This window comes from Chenopodium album, chromosome 7 (genome assembly GCF_948465745.1).
Source record: "Chenopodium album chromosome 7, dcCheAlbu1.1, whole genome shotgun sequence".
Lineage (NCBI taxonomy): Eukaryota > Viridiplantae > Streptophyta > Magnoliopsida > Caryophyllales > Amaranthaceae > Chenopodium > Chenopodium album.
The window spans coordinates 4,533,411-4,554,576 of NC_137840.1; the positions used below are offsets into that span (position 1 = coordinate 4,533,411).

The window sequence follows — 21,166 nt, forward strand, 5'->3', positions numbered from 1 at the left end:
TTCAAAACGGTAACACGGAACATGTTTTTGGTTTTTCGGGTAGCTTTGCTCGGCCCTAATACAAGACACATCGGAAAAATTTACGGGGCGTTTGGTAGGAAGGATGTGATTAAGTGGGATAGGAAGGTGGGATAAGAAGGTGGAATAAAAAGGAGGGATAAGGATAAAATAGTGTATTCCATTGTTTGGTATGGATTAAGACTAAATTGGAATAACTAATAAAAATACAAAATTACCCTTAGTATCTTTTCTTCATTCTCTTCTTCTTTCTCTTTAATCAAGGATATAAATGTCTTTTACCCATTAAATTAATCCCCATCCCTTATATATACTACCCCCTTAGTTATTAACTAGTTTAAGTCCCGTGCAATGCACGGTTTTTACTTAGCATGTTTATAAATTATAATGTTAATTTAACAATAATTAATTAAAAATAAAAATCAATATTTTTAATTGAAGCAAATACTTGATTTTCTTTTCCATAAAATACCTATTATAAAATATTATATGTCAAAATATTTTCATTGAATGCATGTAGAATATACTTTATATATAGTTGTCAAATTGAAAGTTAAATATTATAGGATATTATAAAATAATGTTCATAAATATTTGTTAAAAAAAGGAAAGTAAAAGTGGCGGGAATTTTTTTAATCAAAACCTGACAAGTGTCATACCAGATTCGCCTTTAGTATAATGTAATTGATGATTTGGAGAAATAACTCTTTTTTTTATATCTCCTCGTAATCCATCATAATCCACATCCCTTTAAACAAACAAAAGACTTCTTAAATTCCACCTTTTCTATCATATTCCCTTTTTTATCCCTCAAAACAAATACCTTCTTAAGGTAAATAAGGGTAAAAATAAAATGAAAAATAAATACGGAGTATGTCATTCAACTTAGAGCTTGTTCACATTTACTGAACTGAGCTAAACTGAACTAAATTGAACTGATTGGAGCTGAACTGAACTGAAATGAGCAAATGAATATTTTATGTGAGAAGAAAATTAGGAGCTAAATTGAAATGAACTGAATTAATTAGAGCTGAACTAAAATTAAGTAAATATGAACAGACCCTTATTTCGTACTCCGTACCTTGTAAATGTGAATGGACGGTCGCCGATGATGTTATTAGATCAGACGGTTGATACTGTATACGTCACTAAACTTCCTCTATGTTTGCATTTTTTTTTTTATCTCTTTAGAGCTTTTCATTTTACGCTGCAGTTTCTCTCTCCTCCATTGAAGCGTACTCTTCAGTTCTCCATTGAAGCGGCTTCTGAGCTTTCTCTCCTCCATTGAAGCGACTTCTAAGGTATGATGTTTTCTCTTATCTTTTAATCACTCAGTATAAACTTTACAATTCAGGGTTCAATTTCTCACTTTCGGCAATTTAATTGTCATTATTGTGAATTTAGGGTTCTTCTAAGGTTGATTTTTGAACTATTGTCTATAATTACCGAAGTTATGAAAGCTTTTGATGTGCAATTTTGTTGCTAGAATTTTGCTATGTGCAGTTTTTGTCATTTCTTAAGCTAGAAGAAGTTTATGTGATTTTTTGAGCCTAAATTGATAATTGAGTCAAATTTGGTTGCTAATGTGCTGCGTTTTTCGAGCCTACGAGCCGAACTGAACTAATTGAGCGTGAGCTTGAACCTAGTTTGATATTCGAGTAGCATTGGGAAAGAGTAGTTATTTTTGTATACATGTTCCGTATATTAGTGATTAGACATTAGTTGTAGGTTTGGGCAATGTAGATAATAGTATGTTGCTTACTGACTGAAGGAAAAGCTTTGGTATAGTTACAGTAGCAATTTGAGGTAGATGATGAATACTTATTCTCTTTGGAAGTCGGGTATAAAGTGGTAAAACTAAATAAAGATCATGATATTAGATACTATTAAGTTGTTGGCCTTTGGTATCTAAGATATCATGGTACATACTCCCTTAGGCCTTAGCCCCTATATTGGATCTTAGCTCTTTTGTTGGTACATATTCTCTTGGTAAATAAATTGTATACTCTTGGAATGGAGATTAATGTGAACATATAATGTGGAAGTGGCAAGGGGGTGGGGAGGAGAAAGAGTGCATGTAAGAAAAATGTTTACGTAGAACTGATTGTGGCACAATTTGAGAGGTTAAAATATGAGAAGTTCTAAGGCGAAGCAAGTCGAGAGATGAAATTATAAACGACAGGTGCAACCGTGCGACATACTTTAGGATATCCAAACTCCAAAGTAAAAAATATAGCGATGTAATTTATTTTTTTTTGGGATGGAGGGAGTAATATATTGTAGAGACTGGATTTATGATGTTAGATAGATATTGAGGCAATTTTGAGGAGTGGTATATTTTGCTAGTGTTTGGTTGGAGTCAAGGCAATAGCAATGTATTTTACACGTGATTAATTGATCAAGTTCTCATCTTGTCAATGTTGGACTATTGTCCCTTCAACTGCTTATTATTTTCTTTTGAGGGAGAGGGTGTGGGATGCTTGGTTGGGATTCAATCTATATTTTCTATGTATGATGTTGCAATTAACCACTTGCAAGTTGCAGCTTGGGCACTACTCTTTGTGAGCTTTTGGCAAGTCAAATGGCCATTTCACCTTGTGGAACCACATGGGGAGTTCAGTGGGGTGTTCGCCCCCTACTTATGTCAAGTCATTCGGTGGAAAGTAAATTTGCAACCATTTCAAGTTGGTGAGAATTCAGCACATTCTCTTTATTAAGCTCATGTCTCAACAATTTCCCTTGAAGTAACACACTTACACCAAGAATCTTAAGTATGTTGAATGACCAATGCCTACTTTATAAATTTGATATTTCCTTACACAATTTTAAATTTTTTTAAGTGTTCGTTGTTGCCTAAGCATCAATAATTTCACATCATGTACCTGAATTGAACATATAATTTATTTGATTCATAAGTTACACACTTTGGCTTTGTTTCATTCATCTTATTTTATCAGTATGAAGTTAACTGAACTAGTTTAGTTTGACAAAAAATAATTTATTGTCTTAAAATGTCCTACTTGACTATGATATTGTTTGGAAAAAATTGTCTATTTTTTTTTTCTTTGTATAAAAATTGTTTGAACTTATCGGAATAAGTTAACATGAGTTGAATAGAACGGGGCCTAACTCACTAATTCTTATTGACAGAGGCTAAGACACATGCCTTTTGGATACAAGATGCACCATTTTAGTTGATTTTTTTTTATTTCTCTCGTATTTAATTATTGGTATGGAATAAAAACCCAACTTATACTTGTCATAAACTCACAGCAGGGGTGAAACAGTAATTACAATAAAAAATGTGAAGGGGGGGAGGAGGGTGAGAGAAGGGGGGTGGGGGAGAGGAAGGACTGCGGAGGGGTTCACAACCTTATTGACTACTTTAGTGACTGGCTCACCACTTCAGAAGGTGCGGGGAAGTGGGGAACCTATCTAGATGAGGGTGACTGAATGAGAAAATTAAAGACAGGTGCTCTTTAAATGGTGGTATAGCTTTCAGATTGATAAACAAGTAAATTTAAAGAGTGGGAATGACTGAAACTGAAAGACAAATCAAAGAGAGAAAGATAAATTGAATAGAGAGAAATACAAACCGAAGAGAAGATATGAGAGAGAAAAAGAGTGGAGAATAAGAAATTACATACCGTATATCAACAACAATTGGCAAAAAAATTATTATTGAAAATTTTATCAGGGATTTGGGGTTATCTTAGACTAATCCTAAACCATGGTAGGTAAGTAAGTCACATGAGAAATCTTAGACGTACCTTGAGGATGGATGTGGACCCACTTTTAAAAAAGATCTTTGGCATTTTACTTATTTTGAATCGTCCTTGCTTTCTTTACATCCTTTTATAAACCCAATAAGCCATTCCATCTCTTTGTTGCCTTCGATATTTGAGAGGTACCAATTGTTTACACCCTTTATGGTACTTCCTTTGTTTCGATTCAATTGCACTACTATAAAAGGCACATTGTTTAATAAATAGGAAACAAAATGTTAAACATGTGACGCTACCCTTGTATGGTTGTGCAAAGAGATGTGAGTGGGGTCATGAAACGAAATTTGAAGGGTAATATAGTCTCTCGTCATAATATACTTACCGAATAAGGAGATAGTGCAATTATTATGACATTTCCTAAAAATATAGATTAATATTGTCAACAAATGTAAATAGGTGAGCATAATTACTTTCACCTTTAAAAATACATTCCTCTTGTGCACGAGAGTGTCAATTTTTAGTACCATTTCCTTTAACCAAGCTTCTTTTGAGCATGCATATTGTGTTTCCTTGCTTGGAACTTGAATTCATTTAGTTTCATATTTATCTCTTCATCTAGATTACCATGTAGAATTGCGGTATATTCTAATGAGAAAATATAGCCAACAAGGCAACAACATCCAAATAGTGGCAAGCTTCACACTATCTAACTAGCTTTATACGTGGAGCACCAACATAAGCCTATTGTTGTGGCCTGTGGGGCAAGTACAATCCCATCGAGGAATAAGAACGTTATCTTTTGAAATTCCCTCCAACTCTACTAACTCCTCTTCAAACTCCATATTTTTTTTTATCACCATAGTCCGTATACAATTTTTGTCTCATTAAAAGCAACATTGTAGTGTCTCAAAAATTTCCTTCCTCTTGGTTTTTAAAAACGATACATACATTTTTTTTAACAATATCCTATAAGGTAGCTTTTTTTTACCTTTGGGTTGTTATCCTCACAAAATTATTTTTGAAGCAACATAATCAATTTTTTTTATTTATTGATTTACTACTTTTCCATTCCATTACACTTTTATAACTGAAATCCATTTGTTTACCCGTCTAATAAGATGTGTTAGGCCGTCATTTCCCCGCATTCCCATTTGATTCAAAATAAATGCAACAAAGTGTTAATTTTATTAATTTGATAATATTGGGTACAATCTCTAATTTTGTCCTCTGATTCGATCTCCACTTTGACTTTGACGTAATTCACGAATTGACTTGATTCTCGAACGAGGGCCGTGTGAGGCTTGATCTCGATTGAAGATTTGATGCAAAACTTTGACTTATTGTTGATGTAGATCTTTGACTTGTTGTTGATGTAGACCTTTAACTTGAATTTTGATTGAGGGCTTGCGAGGCTTGATCTCAATCAATGACTATTTGATGTAGAGGTTGAACAGATGTTCTTGATGATTTAAATTCCTTCTTTCTTTTGTGTCGAGGGCCGTCAAGGCTTGATCTCTTCCATGGGTGATCTTCTAGAGTAGAACGGCACGTTGAATACTTGTTGTTCTTCTAGGTTTGAGAGGTTTTTTTTTTTTTTTTTTTTTTTTTTTTTTTTTTTTTTTTTTTTTTTAGGGGTTTAGAGTATTTGATGAGAGGTTTTCTCCGGAGAGGTTTTGAACATTTGAGAGGTTTTCTCTGTATTTTGATTCTCTTTGTTTACTCTAGGTTTTTTTCCCCTCTCAAATGAAATAGAGAGAGTGAGACACCCCTAGAGTTGGGGTTAAATATGTATTGGGCTTTTGACTTGTAATCATGCATGACCCATTTACAATAGCTTAACCCATTTAAGTAGGTTTATACTATCAAATAAACAATTTTAATTAAAATAACTAAAGTGGGCTAATTTAATTTATCCACCCAATTTAATTAATTTAATTAATAGTCAAATTAGCACAAGTCAATAAATTGACTTTGACTTATCCAACGTGACACTTTAGTTAAAATTTTCATGCCTACAATTGTTATATTTGTTTCCTATTAATCCTCTCAATGGTTTTCCATTATGTTGATGTAAGGTTCTCTTGGAGTGGTCCTCTTTAAACTGATTTTGTATTTCTTACCCCGTTATTATACTTAATGCGCCTAATTTAATCTTATCAATTTTATTCTCGACTTCTACTGATCACTTTTGAAGGTATCACAAACCTTGCACTTATGCTTAATCAAATAAATTCACACTTTCCTACTGTTAGATGATGCAAGCCTCCTTTCTTAAAGAAGGCTGTCAAACATTAGTGGGCACCAACTCTAATTTCCCAGCCTTCGACTCTTTATTGGCTTTAGTGAGTGTTACCCTTTGACTCTTTTCAAATAAATGTATCGCTAAATAACAATAACACATACAATGTGTTTTTTTTCCCTTAATTAATACTCCCATCCGTCCCTTAATAGTCCTATATACCTTTAGTCATATACACACTTATTTAGGTAATAATTTTAAAAAACAAAAGATGGTGGTGTTTGGTTGATTAAAGATGAATATAAAATAGAATATAGTGGGGTTTGATTGATTAAAGTTTTTAAAAAATGTGCGCCAATATCAATAAACCACCCAAACACTTGTCTATCAGCTTTTTATTGTCAGGTTGATACACCTTTTGGTACAGGTAGGTAGTCCTTAACTTGCATCTTACAAAAGGCATAATCTTTCCCATTGAACTTCTCAACCTTTGCATTTGCATCCATTATTGTTGATTATTTCTGAATTTAGACATTTCGCATCCTTAATTGTTGATTGTTTCTAAATTTAGACTTTTATTTGACTGATACCACTTGTAGAGAGCGGTTGATAATGCAATCTATCAAATAACAATCAAACAATAGTATATTCAACAAAATGATCAAAGGAAACGATTGAATGAAGGGACAAAGGGTTTAATGTGAAAAAAAAAAATCTCTTTGTCATAAAAGAGTAGAAAACCACAAACGTGCTCTAGAAGTGTAAGATGTTTAATAATGGTGTACAAATGCTCTCTAAATCTTTCGAAAGCTCTTTTTTGTTGTCTCTCTCTCTCTCTCTCTCTCTCCTAACATGAGAAGAATACTCTAGTTATGGCAATAATAGTTTATTATGTAAGTCTAACATTCTAATGTTGCGTTAAATAGGTAGGATATGTTGCTTCTGCGGTCGTTTGAGGTAGAGTTAGACTAATGGAGCAACTTGCACTCCAAGCAGACTCCTCCTTAAGCAAGCCAAAATCCTCTCGGCGAGTGAATTCCCAAATTTAGTTAATCTTCCCAGTATGAGTTGCATTTACTTGAGACGTCTTTCATGCTTAACCATGTCCACACACCAAACCTTTTCCTGTCTAATTAGATGGCCATTGAAATTTCATTGGACTTCAGTCCATATTTTCGTTGCAAATGATAATAATGAGGTTTAGAATGAGTGCTCCTGCTTGTGCAGAAGAAAGAAAGAGGTAGTATATGTGACAGTATATGCTCGCAAATGGGAAAAGAACTATGGGCTGAAGAGCAGAAGCACCTTTCTTTTACTAATTTAGTTTTGAGAGGTAAAGGGGGGGGGGGGGGGTAGTGAAGTAGTGATGGTGGTTTTGAGACACATTTAAGGAGGTCAAAGACTTTTGGGTGGAGGGAGTTAAGTTTGATACGAAGAAATTGGTTTATGGCTCTTGAAATTAGTAATGAAGGGGATCTCGTTGACAGCTACAAGTAATTGTTTGGATTTGGGCTCCATGATCAGATGCATTTGGTAATGATGATCATACAATCACTTATCACTCTAAATTCAAGTTTTTTTATTTTAAAATTTTTAATTCCTAAAAAAAAACTCTTACATAGACCCCTATAGTGACCCTCATATATGGGTGCCTCAGGTTATAATATGTTTTTGCCTTTTTAGTTTGGTAGAAGTTGGGTAAAGGTGTGTGTATGTTTGTGTCTTATTTTCATTAATTTAACACGGGGCTTGATCTTATAATATTGTACTTAAATGTGGCACTTTGGCTGCTTTACTGTTGTGTTTGCAGTGGACCAAGCAAGATAAGAGCGATTCAATCCCTGAGTTCCAGCATTTTTTCCCCTGAACCGGTGCATTTAATATTTAATGTGGGTTCAGCTCGAAATCCATGCCATAAAAGGGGTTTCCGCTTCATCGTTAGAGCTGAGTCTGTGAGTATCTCATTCCACTTTCTATATTTCATACCTTATTTGTTACGAAGTATTAAATATCTGTTAATCTTTTTCATGAATGTAAGTACTCAAACATTTGAATTCACAGGACTTCTATTCGATTCTAGGTGTATCACGAAATGCCAGCAAATCAGATATTAAAAGTGGTGAGTTGCAGTTTTGCATCATGACCTTAATGTTATCGTAGTTCGGTGTTCTCTTTGATACGAGAATTTCTCACTTTACTATGATACTCATTATATATAACAATTTGTGATATGTTAATCCCTTGGGTTTTAATAATATCATAGATGAGTCTTATCTGTACTGGAATTCTGCTTCCTATATTTTAATATTTCTTGCAAACTGTGAAATGTTATAATTTAAACCAAGCAGGATTTTATTGTCCTTTGCTGAAGTGGAGTAAATTTGCATTGTGCTATGTCTTGGCCAATCTGTAGTAGTCTAGTTAGGAGCAAAATTTAGTATGAAAAGTTAAATGAAGGATGTCAAAGAAGAAAAAAAAAGACAGAATGTCATGAAGCTATGTGCTATTTTTCTGTTTGTTTATGCAAATTATCTGAAGATATTAGCTTCTCTGTTCTCAAGAATGAAGCCAATGCCTTTGATCCTTATTTGACCCAGTCATGAGTTCCTGTTGGTCTTTCATTTCATTGGAATATTTTTTTAATTGAGATATTATATAATCCTGAAAGGATTTATATTCCCAATTTCATTTTGTATCCTATTCTGTTATGGCATTCATACCTCATGCTCATTTATCCGCTTTTTAGCTGAAGTGTTACATTTCTTGCCTTTAAGGAAATAATGTTATTTTGTGTTCAGCTTACCGGAAGCTTGCAAGGAGTTACCATCCTGATGTTAACAAGTGAGTTGTTTCTTCCCAACTTCTTTTTTGCACAATTTTTCTATCTTTATTAATGCGGGTGATTTGATTTTCTTACTTTTTGAGTAACTATTCAGTATTTGATTTTTTCTGTATACTTTAGCTACTTAGGGTCATCTGTGTGTGTTGTTGCTGTTGTTTCTTTTTTTATCCGATTAATTTTATCTATCACTTTTCACATGCATCATTATGGGTAGTTGAGGGAAGAGGTTCTACAGTTGTGCCCATAAAATTGTTTGAATGATTTTAATGGAAGTAAATTGGCTTTCATTTTAATGTTTTACGAGAAGCAACCTTGGTGATTACATTTCTTTCTGTGCACCTTTAGGCTCCCAGTTGAGCACTTGGTTGTTTATTTCAACTTCCTCCGTTGTGTTTGAGTTCTAGTTTCCTAATGGCCTGTTTGGTTTCAAGCATTTCATTTGAAATGCTGGATTTGGGCCATATAACAAGTTTGGGTAATGTTATAATTTGAATTTGTATTTGATTTAAATCCAGCCCTTAAAGAATTATACCCAATTTATCAAAATTTCAAATTCCATCCCAAAACCTATCATTTCAAACTCTTACGTTCTTAGAAAAAAAAAAAAAAAACGACTTTTCTCTCTCCTAGGGTTAGACCCGATTTCCCCCCTTTTGATTTTCTCTCTCCTCAGCTTGATTTCTCTCTCCTCCATTGAAGCATTTATGAGCTCTCTACTCCATTGAAGATTGATGTGGTTTTTCGTACTCAAATTCTCCATTAAAGCAACAAGTGAGCTTTAATTTGTCTTCTCCATGAAAGTGTACTCTTAATTCTCCAAGGATGCGTCTGAGCTTTTCTCTCTCCTCCACTGAAGTGGCGTATGGGCTTTCTCTCTCCTCCATTGAAACGGCGTGTAAGTTCTCTCTCTCTTCCATTGAAACGGTGTGTGAGCTTGATCTCTCCTTCACTGAACCGACTATCACTCCTCCATTGAAGAAGCTTTTGAGCTTTCTCTTGTCCTCCATTGAATCAGCTTTAAGTAACTGATGATATTGATTAATTTGACAGCTTTTTGGTCGAAATTATCAATTGTATATTTTAATTTTTCACTAATTAATTTTCAGGTTTTTCGATTAAATTTTTAATTACTGATTATAATTTCCTTAATTTTTAGTTAAATGTTGATTACTTGATTAGCTAATTTTTTTTTTTTTATTTTATTTTATTTTTTTTTCTACTTGTTTTATTTAATTAATTATCTATCATGACTCGTGAGTATTGATTAAGTAGATGTAATTTTTTATCTTAATGAAAATCTTATTTGCTTAATTCAAAATTTCACTCATCTCCAAATATAAGTTAGAATTTGAAATTTTGGAATTGAAATTCTAATGTTTCCCAAACACCCAACAATGGAATTGAATATCATGATTTCAATTTCTGAAATTCAATTCCAACATTTGAAATGAATATCATATTTCCAAACACAACCTAAAGGCTTTCAGCAATTTATTTTCGCCAGCCTCCTGAAGTCTCAATGAGAAAATATGATTTGGCATTACTTCTAGAATAGGTGAAGGCAGCAATCTCCACCTCCTTTCTTACAGCATGGGAAATCTGCTGTTTAATTTGGATCGTGCTGTCCGCCTGTCCTTTCAGATTTGTAATCAGTCGGTTACTATTGAGTCTGCTTAAACGAAAGTAAATTAATCAATCAATCAATCAATCAATCAAAGCCTTAATCCCAAAAGTGGGGTCGGCTAACATGAACCAAATTTGATTATTCCGTGTAGTCATCAACATAAATCTTTCTCCTCCATCCCTTACGATCCAAAACTTCATCCTCACGTAAATCCATGCACTTCATATCCTTCCTCACTCCTTCCAACCAAGTCATCTTTGGTCTCCCTCTTCCTCGTTTAACCCCTCCATGGTCCCACTCTTCCACTCTTCGCACCGGTGCACCCTCGGGTCTCCGTCTTACATGTCCAAACCAACGCAGACGATTTTCCCTTAATTTATCTACAATGCCCGCCACACCTACTTTCTTGCGAATAACCTCATTTCTGATTCTATCTCTTAAAGTGTTTCCACACATCCACCTTAACATGCGCATTTCCGTAACCTCCATCTTTTTAATATGCTCTTTCTTAGAAGCCCAACATTCTGTACCATAGAGCAACACTGGTCTTATGGCAGTCCTGTAGAATTTTCCCTTCAACTTTAAGGGAATGCTGCGGTCGCATAGCACTCCCGTGGCCGCTCTCCATTTAAGCCACCCTGACTTAATCCTGTGGGTCACGTCTTGATCAATGTCACCATTCTTCTGGATGATCGACCCTAGGTACTTAAAACATTCACTCATGGTCAAATCCTTTCCATCCAAACTCACCACTTCATTGCTTGTCCCCCTCTGAGTGCCAAAACGACATACCAAATATTCAGTCTTACTCCGACTTAGCTTAAACCCTCTAGATTCCAACCTTTGCCTCCATTGCTCCAACTTGACATTAACCCCATCCTTAGTCTCATCCACCAAAACGATGAGCCAAACGAAAGTAAATTAGAAATACAAAATTACAAATAGGCACAATAGAATGTCAGTATGAAGCAGGGGATGGGTCTAGATAAAAAATTACTTCGTATATAACATCAGCAAGAGAAACTACCCATTAGACAAACTAGGAGCATATAGGTACATTAGAGTAATTGCTACCTAGTTTGTTCTGAATTCTTATTATTTTTGGCACTTGGCCTTTCATTGGGGAGTACTGGAACTTGTAAGTTTATAGGCAAAGGTGTAACACTGGACTTGTGATAGGATGGTGATGTCCATTTGAAATGGCCTACTCAGTGCAAGTGAAGAACTGTACTTGCTGAAATAGTGAGATACGATGAGTTAGGATTTTGAAGCATCCTTGAATGTCTTATTAAACATTTAAGTTTGGTAGTTAGCACATTGGAGCTGATTACCTCCTGATTTGTGTAAAAACGTCACATAATGTCTTATTAAACATTTAAGTTTGTTAGTTAGCACATTGGAGCTGATTGCCTCCTTATTTGTGTAAAAAGGTCTCATACTCTGGCATTTGGGCTTTCATTGAGAAGTGCAGTATCTTGTGAGTTTGAAGGTGTTATACTATACAAGACCTCTGATAGCAGTGTCTCACTAAGAAAGTCAGCTTGACACAACTGAAGAATGGGACATACTAGTTTGAACTTTGAAGAAATCTTAAATGTCTTTCTAAATGATTTGGGGTTTATCCTTGAGAAGAAGATAATATATTGGCAAGCTCTTCTAATGGCTGTTTGACCTTATCATAGTTTGGACATAGAGCTGTACTGCTGCTGCTGATGTATAATTTACATGACAAGACCATGCAATGAACCCACTCCCACCATCTCCCATCTCCTGTGACTCTTACCTACCACAGAAGACAGTGAGGCAGCAGGGGCTTGCAGCAGTGGCTTTGCACCAACAACAACAACTTACTAGGACAGCAGCAGCAAAAGGGGCAGAGGACTGAGCAGGGGACAACACACCTTTAATTGTTTGTTTGTTATTGCACCAAAATAGGAAGAGGACAAGGGTAGTGCTTATAGTAATTAAGGCATTGTTGCCACTTATGCATTGTAGTAGTAGTATAAATAGTAGGAGTCTAGGGTAGAGAAGTTAGGCAGAAAGTATTAAGATAGAGAGTCTTGGAGAGTGATGGCCTAAAGCCATTGACGATTGTACGAAAGCTTCGAGCTTTATTTATCCAAATCAACCTTCCGTCCATTTTATTTATCAACACCACGCTAGTTCGTTGCAGACCACAGCTTCAATCCTTTTGATGCTGACATTTGTCACCGATCTTGTATTCCTATTAAACTCTGTTTTGCAAATGTCACATGTAACTGATGTTTTGTTTGCACTCCATATAGGGAAGCTATAAACTCTTCCAGAAGTTGCATGTTGGGCACACATTTCCTTCTCTTACCTATGCTATTAATCATACACTGATTTGTGGATCATACCTTTTGTCATGTTCAGCTCTATGTTTCTCTTAATAAACTGTTTAGTCTCAAAATAGATATTTTTCTTACTCATTTCAGTTGTTCCTTTCTTTTGAGCTTATCTTGTACATGTGAGTTTTGTTTAAGTTTAACCTTGTTATCCTGCTTTATTTGTACTGTAGAGAGCCTGGAGCAGAGCAGAAATTCAAAGATATCAGCAATGCTTATGAGGTATGTATGATAACGTTAATTTCATTGTGCTGCCCTTCATTGTCAAGTTGTCTGGCTGTTGCACATTTTTTTAGCTCACTTGATTCTTGTCTTTAGGTTACTGTGATTTATAGTCTCCCACTTTATAAACTAAGTTGACAGGTAATAATATTTGTAGGTCTTGTCAGATGATGAGAAACGGTCTATATATGACAGATATGGGGAGGCTGGTCTTAAAGGAGCTGCAAGTGGCCCAGGGGTAAATGATCTATTTAACTGTTTACTCCATTTATTTTTTGGTGGTTGTGAATTCTTGGTATTAAAGTTTTGCTGCTCTGAACAGGATTTCTCAAATCCCTTCGACCTATTCGAGTCTATATTTGACCTCGGTGGTATGGGAATGGGGGGAATGGGAGGACGAGGTGCTAGAAACAGGGCCACTGAAGGTGAAGATCAGGTTTACAATCTGGTGCTTAAATTCAAAGAAGCCATTTTTGGCATTGAGAAGGATATTGACATAAGTCGTCTGGAGACCTGTGGTACCTGCAATGGATCAGGTGCCAAACCTGGTACTCAGCCAACCAAATGCAGCACATGTGGTGGCCAAGGACAGGTCATCTCTGCAGCACGCACTCCCCTTGGTGTGTTCCAACAAGTTTCCACTTGCTCAGCCTGTGGCGGGACTGGGGAAAATTCTACTCCTTGTAATACCTGCAGTGGTGACGGACGGGTGAGAAAATCAAAGCGCATTAGCTTGAAAGTCCCAGCTGGTGTTGATGCTGGTAGTCGGCTGAGAGTTCGAGGAGAAGGTAATGCTGGAAGGAGAGGTGGGCCCCCTGGAGACCTCTTTGTTGCCATTGATGTCATCCCTGACCCTGTTTTGAAAAGGGATGATACAAATATTCTCTACTCCTGCAAAGTTTCTTACATTGATGCCATCCTTGGGACAACTATGAAGATCCCAACTGTGGATGGGTCAGTAGATATGAAAATACCACCGGGCACACAGCCCGGGACAACTTTGGTGATGGCTAAGAAAGGTGTGCCAATGTTGAACAAGCCCAACATTAGAGGGGATCAGCTGGTGAGAGTGCAAGTTGAAATTCCAAAACGTCTTAGTGATGACGAAAAGAAGCTTGTTGAGGAGCTTGCTAATTTAAATAAAGCCAAGGCTCCCAACAGTAAAAGATAGCCCAACTGATAAGTTATAAAACGTGTTCTATTGTGTTGATGGTGATTTTGCTCGACTTCCCCTGTCTGATTGATCTCATTAAGCTCTAAGCTGAAGTAGATGGAATAGGGATATTTCCCAAGGCGAATTTTGTTGTACGTATTATACGAATTTTTGAAGAAGGAATCAACTTAGGTATCTGTTCACATTTTCGCTGTTGTCACATCTTTTTGTTTCCAAATTTTTGACTTTGCTGAGAATATTGTATATTCATTGGTGCTATAGCCATTTAGAAACTGGTGTAAGGTTTTTTTTTTTTTTTTTTTTTTTTTTTTTTTCAAACAACGGTAGCGAATATAGCAAAAGAAATTTTATCTGAGAATGATGAACAAGGCCTCTTCACTTTTTATTTTATACTTTTCAGTTTATCTTGGCACTTCATCTATTTCCAGAACTTAAAAATACTGTTCTTTAAGTTTTAAAACACCCCAATATGCTTCCCTTCAAGTCCCTTGAAAACCTGTAAAAACCAGAGATGAAATTGGATTGGGTTTGGGGCGGATGGACCATCACCCGCATCCATCCACCCCACCCGATCCATCCACCACCCGCTATAACATTCACTCGAATTTTATACTTTTTTTTAAATGCATCACCTCTATAAAATAAATAAATGTTATTATATAATATATCATTAGGACATTAGATACATCATAAGGTCTAGTTTCATAGTATAATTTTGTTATAATTTTTACTAATTAACAATTAAAGATATTAATGGTCATATTGCGTCTCGACAAATGTGCTGATTAAACTGATGGACATAAAAAAAAAAAAAAAAAAAAAAAAAAAAAAAAAAAAAAAAAAAACAGAGGGAGTAGCTGTTTCAAAATAGGCAAGCCTCTTGGGATGAACCTAAACATCACATTAAGAGGAATGTGTCATGTGTGTACCTGGAGCCAAGGTGTATGTAGATCCTCAAACTGGTTTTGGGTTGGCCCGTGGTGGGTTGGTATTTATCATCGGCTAGGGTTGAAACGATTTTACTTGGTCAAATTGGTTAGAACATGTCACTATCAGGATGAATTCAGTTATTTATTTGCTTGCTTGAGAATGGTTTGGATTTTAGTCAAGTTAGGTTAGGTTGAATATAGTTATTACAAATATGAAATTAAGGATATATAATAATATACGAACAAAATTAATAATAAGGTGAAAAGAACCAAAGCCTAACTTGAGTCACGGATAGTGTCTTGAAGCGTCATATTGATATGTTTAGTTTGACAAGTCCATTAACCCAATTCATTCAACACTTGATAAAGTATAAAGTCATAGAACATATTTTCTTTGGTACCACTTCAGTCACCTTCTAGCTTCTATTTTTTTTTTTTTTTTTTTTTTGTGTGTGTGTTTAGATAGCCACTAGGACGGGGGTGAGAATCGATCTCAGGATCTCCTGAAACCGGGAGGGAAGCTCTAACCACTTGGTGTATCACTCACTCTCTACCTCCAGGCTTCTATAGTTCTATACCATAATGAGCTCGATTTTGTACAATGTAGCATGTATAATTAACGATAAACTCTTGCTATGTTTCTAACGAATTTAACTACCCACAACCAAATATACAATCGTATGCAATCTCTACTATGGGCAGTGAGCTGTTGCCGCTCTCTTGTGAATTGCCAAGCAATCCATGCCGTAGTAATCAAATCCCAATTCATTAATAATGGCTTTATTGGTTATCGTTTAGTATCAATATATACGAGTTTGGGCTTCAACGATTATGCACGTAAGCTGTTCGATGAAATTCCTGACAAAGATTTGGTTTCTTGGAATTCATTCATTTCTGGGTTTTCTAAAAGGGGGATTCTTGCTTTATGCTTGAATGCGTTTCAACGCATGCGAAATGAAACAAACCTCAAGCCTAATGAGGTTACCCTATTGTCGGTTATTTCGGCTTGTACGGTTGATGGAGCTTTGTGTGAAGGGAAATGCTTTCATGGGTTTGGTGTAAAAATGGGATATATGGAGGAAGTTAAGGTTATTAATGCCTTGATTAACATGTATGGAAAGTTGGGTATGTTTGATGCAGCCTATGTATTGTTTAATAGCATGAAATTGCGCAGTTTGGTTACATGGAACTCCATTCTTGCTTTACATGCTCAACATGGGCATTCTGATGAAGTTGTGGGTTTATTTAACTTTATGAGAAGAGCTGGAGTTAAGCCTGATCAAGCTACTATGGTTGCTTTACTTCAAGGGTGCACTAAATTGGGGGTTGTCAAACAGGCAACAGTTGTTCATGCTTGTATATTCAAGTGTGGGTTTGAGAGTGATATGCTTGTTTCGACTTCTCTTATGAGCTTATATGCGAAATCAGGACAGTTGATTGCTGCGAACATTGTTTTTGGAGAGTTAACAAATCCAGATGCAGTAGCTTGGACGTCTATGCTTGCAAGTTATGCTATGCATGGGTGTGGGAGTGAAGCAATCAAGCTTTTTGAAAACATGGTTGATGGTGGAATTTGCCTTGATCATGTTACCTTCACTCATTTGTTAAGTGCTTGCAGCCATGCTGGTCTTATTTCCGAGGGAAGGAAATACTTTGAGGATATGTTCAGAGTCTATGGAGTTCAGCCTAGGATAGATCATTATTCATGCATTGTTGACTTACTAGGCCGTGCTGGGCTTCTTGAAGACGCTGTTAATCTGATTAGGAGCATGCCAATGGAGCCAAATTCTGGTGTTTGGGGTGCCCTTCTCGGTGCTTGTAGGATTCACAACAATGTAGAGTTGGGGAAGGAAGCAGCAGATAATTTATTTTTGTTAAACTCATCTGACCACCGAAATTATATCATGATGTCAAATATATATTCTGCCTCAGGTCACTGGAAAGATGCTTCCAAAATTAGGTCTATGATGAAAGGAAGGCGTTTGGTTGGGGACCCTGGATATAGTCTGATTGAACATGATGACAGAGTTTATCAATTTGTAGTAGGGGATCAGTCTCATCCAAATTCGGACAAGATCTATGCAAAATTGGAAGAAATAGTCAGGAAAGTTCACGAAGCAGGGCTGGTGCGGCAAACAGAGTTCATCTTGCATGATGTTGAGGAGGAAGTAAAGATAGATATGATCAATAAGCACAGTGAGAAGTTAGCACTTGCTTTCGGTTTGCTGGTGACTAACACTAGCATTCCAATTACTATAATAAAGAACCTTAGAATCTGTGGTGACTGTCATTCCGTGATGAAGTTTGTGTCATTATCTGAGAAGCGTACTATTATTGTCCGGGATCCAAAACGGTTCCATCATTTTGCTGATGGGATGTGTTCTTGTAAGGATTATTGGTGATTATATTCCTTGGCTTCTGCAAATAGTTGCAACAGATGAGTTAGGTACTTACCAAGACCTGAAAGGATTTCCGTCAATTAATACATTAGAGTGAACATGATTTGTGCTCAACCGTGCTATAATACTCTTATTATTATCTCTGCCTTGTTAAAAGTTTGTCATGCGCCCTAGGTTATTCACATGGCTGTTTCTGTCATATTGAAGTCTGCACTAGCTTTTAATTCTAGAATGCAGTCCATGCCAAATACCAAGCTGATACAAGCACACTTTTTCTCAGGTCATACTACGGCACAGGTGCTCTTCAGATTGAGTATCACCTTGGACAATATGTTCTGCGTAAGCATTTACTTATTACCATCGTACCTATTATGCTTTCAGGGACTTGGAGATGACCATCAATGTTCAAGTCCCCTTCTCCATTAATATTGGAAACAGCAAACATCAAATCGAGATGCTGCTAGTAGTCATCTTAGCAACTAAACTAAGGAAAATTGAGTATCAAAAATGAATTGGAGCAGTTATATGGTCAAAAGAACTGGAAGGTTCTGTTAGATGCATTGAAGACTTCATCTTCATGAGCGAATTCCAAAATTTGAACAAAAGACACCAATGCAAAAAGGGAATTATGCATGAAAAATCAACTGTTTGTTCTCTATCTAAAATGAAAATTTATCAGGTAAATGAATGCCTTAATTACTTACAGATAACAGGAAAATTAGTTGTTGCGAGTAGGAAATGTCAAGACTGATGAGTAATGCAGCCACAAAGGTACAGGGTAAAACCAAAAAAGGATGAATGCAAGAATCATATGTCAAGCTGCATACATTAATGGTTTGAAATTTTTATTTGACATCATTAAAGACTACTCACAACCTAAACAATAGAAGTGCTTAAAAGTTTTCAGGAGTAAGTAATCCTGCCCTACAAGCAATAGCAGCATTTTGAGCTTGACAAAATTGAGATCTTGAGACCTTGTGCACACAACACCAATTCAACTGCAAAGCTTGACCTCTGATTTCCTGGATTGTCCATAATAGTGTAATGTCCAGTGGCATACTTCCCTGTAAAAGCTCTACCAGATTACGAGAACCAGTGTAGATGCTTACATTGTGTAATCGGTGTGTTGCTGCCCATTTGATACCATGTAAACAAGCCAAAGCATCCATCTGTAAGGCAGAGACTCCAGAGGTCTGCAAGCAGCTACCATGTATTGTCTGCAATCGATCATCCTTCATAATCCAGGCTGCCCCGCCTGTCATAGACCTTTTGTGCCATGAGCCAGCAATTTGCAAGACAGTATCAGCTTCTCCACATGGATTTCGCCCAATATTTGCTACTCGGGAATCCAGGCGTTGAGCTTCAGGAAGTTGGTACTGCATTACTGCATTCGATGCTTCTGCTAGGATACTGGCTGAATCATATGGCAAATTTCTGAACACCGCATCTCTTGCTGCAAAATGACCCTTTGAAACTGCTTGAAATAGTCTTAAGGACCCCATGTTGGACTCAATCTAGGGACAACACTCAATATTTGAATTGAACGCTTTCGCTCACAGTTCACTCCTGCTACATATATGAAAACCTTAATAATCCATTCTTACACAACAAAATGGAGGAATTTGCATTCCAAAATAGATAATGAATTCCAATCAACAGATATGAAAAAAAAAAAAACTCTACACTGAATTACCAACAAAATGGGGAAATTGTATCTCACAAAGAACCTGCATATTATATAGTCAATCAACAATGTTTTGGGCAATTGTTCATTTGTTCACGAGTTCATTCGTATTGATCATGAATTAAATTCAGAAATACTCCATTATAATCACGTAAACGGACAATATGATTATTAATTCCGGACAGAGTACATTAAGCGAAATACAAAAAAATTACACTAGGAACCCAATTTCAGTTGATAATTAATTCAACCATTACAAATTTAAAAGCAGAATAATAAGACGAGGTTGAAGTTTAATACAATAATAATCAAAATATGAGTAGCTAATAAAGTAATTAAACAAAAACCAAGAAAGCCGTACTTCTATAGTTCATTAGTTCTATTAGGTTAAAATGAGCAGCACAATTTTGCAGAGTAATAACACGAAAATAAATATGAAACAAAACAAAGATGAGGAATTAATATACATACAGTTGTTTCTTTGATAAATCGAGGTTTCTGAGTTAAGAGAAGGGAATTCCCAAGTATGAAACAAGCAGATCTTAATGTATTCCAAAGTTAATTAACCTAGATGAAGACAGGTTACCCATTGCCCAAGCCTAGAGCAGAGTAGTAATACTCCCTCTTATTTTTCTGTTGAATAGTTTTTATAAGAGCAATTTTTTGGTGCACTAGGCCACACCAATACATCATGCGGCAAGGATTATTTGAGGGTTTTTTTTTTTTTTTTTTTTTTTTTTTTTTTTTGTTAAAGGGTCACCCGAGTGATTCAATTATGGGTTACTCGAGCTACTCGCTTAGGGGTTATTTCAGGGTTTCGGACATAGGTTACTCGAGAGGTTCATTTGCTCAAGGGTTACTTGGTCAGAGGTTATTCAAGTTACTCGGTCAAGGGTTACTAGGTCATGAGTTACTCGAGTTACTCGGTCAGGGGTTATAAGAGTTCGATCAGAGGTTACTCGAGTAATTCAGTCAGGGGTTACTTAAGGAGCTTAGTCAGAGGTTACTCGGTCAGGGTTTACTTGGGGCTAGTCAGTCAGGGGTTACTTGAAAGGTTACTCGAGGAGTTCGGTCATGGATTACTCAAGGGGTTACTTTATCAAGGTTACTTGAGGGATTACTAGGTTAGGAACAATAACTCAAGTAACCCCTGACTGAGTAACTTAGTCAGTCAGGGGTTACTTGAAAGGTTACTCGAGGAGTTCGGTCATGGATTACTCAAGGGGTTACTTGAGGGATTACTCGGTCAAGAACAATAACTCAAGTAACCCTTGACTGAGTAACATAGTCAATCAGGGGTTACTTGAAAGGTCACTCGAGGAGTTCGGTCATGAATTACTCAAGGAGTTACTTGATTAGGGGTTACTTGAGGGATTACTCGGTCAGGAACAATAACTCAAGTAACCCCTGACTGAGTAACTTGAGTAACCCCTGATCGAGAAACTCGAGTAACCCCAGACAGAGAAGCTCAAATAACCCCTGACCGAGAAACTCGAGTAACCCCTGATAGATAAACTCGAGTAACTCTTGCCGCACTGTACATCAGACCGCATACAAAAAGTTGTGTTTTATAATGTTTACGGTTATTTTTTCTTTACCTAAAATTTTGCAGAAATGATATTTTTACTGAATTAAAAATATTTATAATGAATATTATTTTTTAAGGTGAAGTGAACAGGACGTACTACATGAACATGGGTACATCCTTCGTATTTTTTAATATTTGATTATTATAACTTTTGCTTAGGCTCCGTTCTCTTCACCTTTTTTTTTTTTGAACTGGAATTATTTTTACTGAAATAAAATTATATTTGCCGAACTTAAATTATTTTTACTGAACTTAAATTAATTTTACTGAAATAAAATTATTTTGGCTAAACTGAAATTATTTTAACTGATTTTCTGTTATAATTCTTCTTTAAGAAAACTGAATTTTACTAAGTT

At 36.0% G+C, this 21,166-nt stretch overlaps 2 protein-coding genes and 1 pseudogene across 5 annotated transcripts; 2 read left to right on the plus strand and 1 right to left on the minus strand.

The window, feature by feature from the left end:
- Nucleotides 1–1,189: 1,189 nt before the first annotated feature.
- Nucleotides 1,190–14,501, plus strand: LOC145638841 (chaperone protein dnaJ A6, chloroplastic-like). Its single transcript, XM_081689882.1, has 8 exons — nucleotides 1,190–1,319; nucleotides 2,563–2,706; nucleotides 7,793–7,934; nucleotides 8,044–8,101; nucleotides 8,781–8,823; nucleotides 12,988–13,036; nucleotides 13,194–13,274; nucleotides 13,359–14,501. The coding sequence occupies exons 2-8, from the start codon at nucleotides 2,600–2,602 to the stop codon at nucleotides 14,205–14,207; spliced, it is 1,329 nt and encodes a 442-aa protein (XP_081546008.1). The 5' UTR covers nucleotides 1,190–1,319; nucleotides 2,563–2,599; the 3' UTR covers nucleotides 14,208–14,501.
- A 1,123-nt stretch (nucleotides 14,502–15,624) lies between these two features.
- LOC145640817 (pentatricopeptide repeat-containing protein At5g40410, mitochondrial pseudogene) lies at nucleotides 15,625–17,948 on the plus strand (annotated as a pseudogene). 2 transcript variants are annotated; one of them, XR_014114976.1, is made up of 2 exons: nucleotides 15,625–17,585; nucleotides 17,819–17,948. The product of XR_014114976.1 is annotated as a pentatricopeptide repeat-containing protein At5g40410, mitochondrial pseudogene, transcript variant X2 (transcript). The 2 variants fall into 2 exon arrangements; XR_014114975.1 differs by lacking the exon at nucleotides 17,819–17,948 and having other exon boundaries at nucleotides 15,626–17,744.
- Nucleotides 17,949–18,222: 274 nt separating this feature from the next.
- On the minus strand, nucleotides 18,223–19,838 carry LOC145640818 (uncharacterized). Of its 2 annotated transcripts, none has more exons than XM_081692056.1 (2): nucleotides 19,694–19,838; nucleotides 18,223–19,104 (listed from the first exon to the last, which is right to left on the minus strand). In XM_081692056.1, the coding sequence occupies exon 2, from the start codon at nucleotides 19,038–19,040 to the stop codon at nucleotides 18,432–18,434; it is 609 nt and encodes a 202-aa protein (XP_081548182.1). In that variant the 5' UTR covers nucleotides 19,041–19,104; nucleotides 19,694–19,838; the 3' UTR covers nucleotides 18,223–18,431. The 2 variants fall into 2 exon arrangements, with proteins under 2 accessions (XP_081548182.1, XP_081548181.1); XM_081692055.1 differs by having other exon boundaries at nucleotides 18,223–19,107.
- Nucleotides 19,839–21,166: the final 1,328 nt, after the last annotated feature.

Bases quoted from the DNA above. Each gene is read 5' to 3' on its own strand.
- LOC145638841 (XM_081689882.1), top strand. From the start codon at position 2,600: ATGGCCATTTCACCTTGTGGAACCACATGGGGAGTTCAGTGGGGTGTT. The intron at 8,824-12,987 runs GTGAGTTGTTTC...TTTGTACTGTAG, and splicing joins TACCATCCTGATGTTAACAA to AGAGCCTGGAGCAGAGCAGA. The intron at 13,275-13,358 runs GTAAATGATCTA...TGCTCTGAACAG, and splicing joins GAGCTGCAAGTGGCCCAGGG to GATTTCTCAAATCCCTTCGA.
- LOC145640818 (XM_081692056.1), bottom strand. From the start codon at position 19,040: ATGGGGTCCTTAAGACTATTTCAAGCAGTTTCAAAGGGTCATTTTGCA.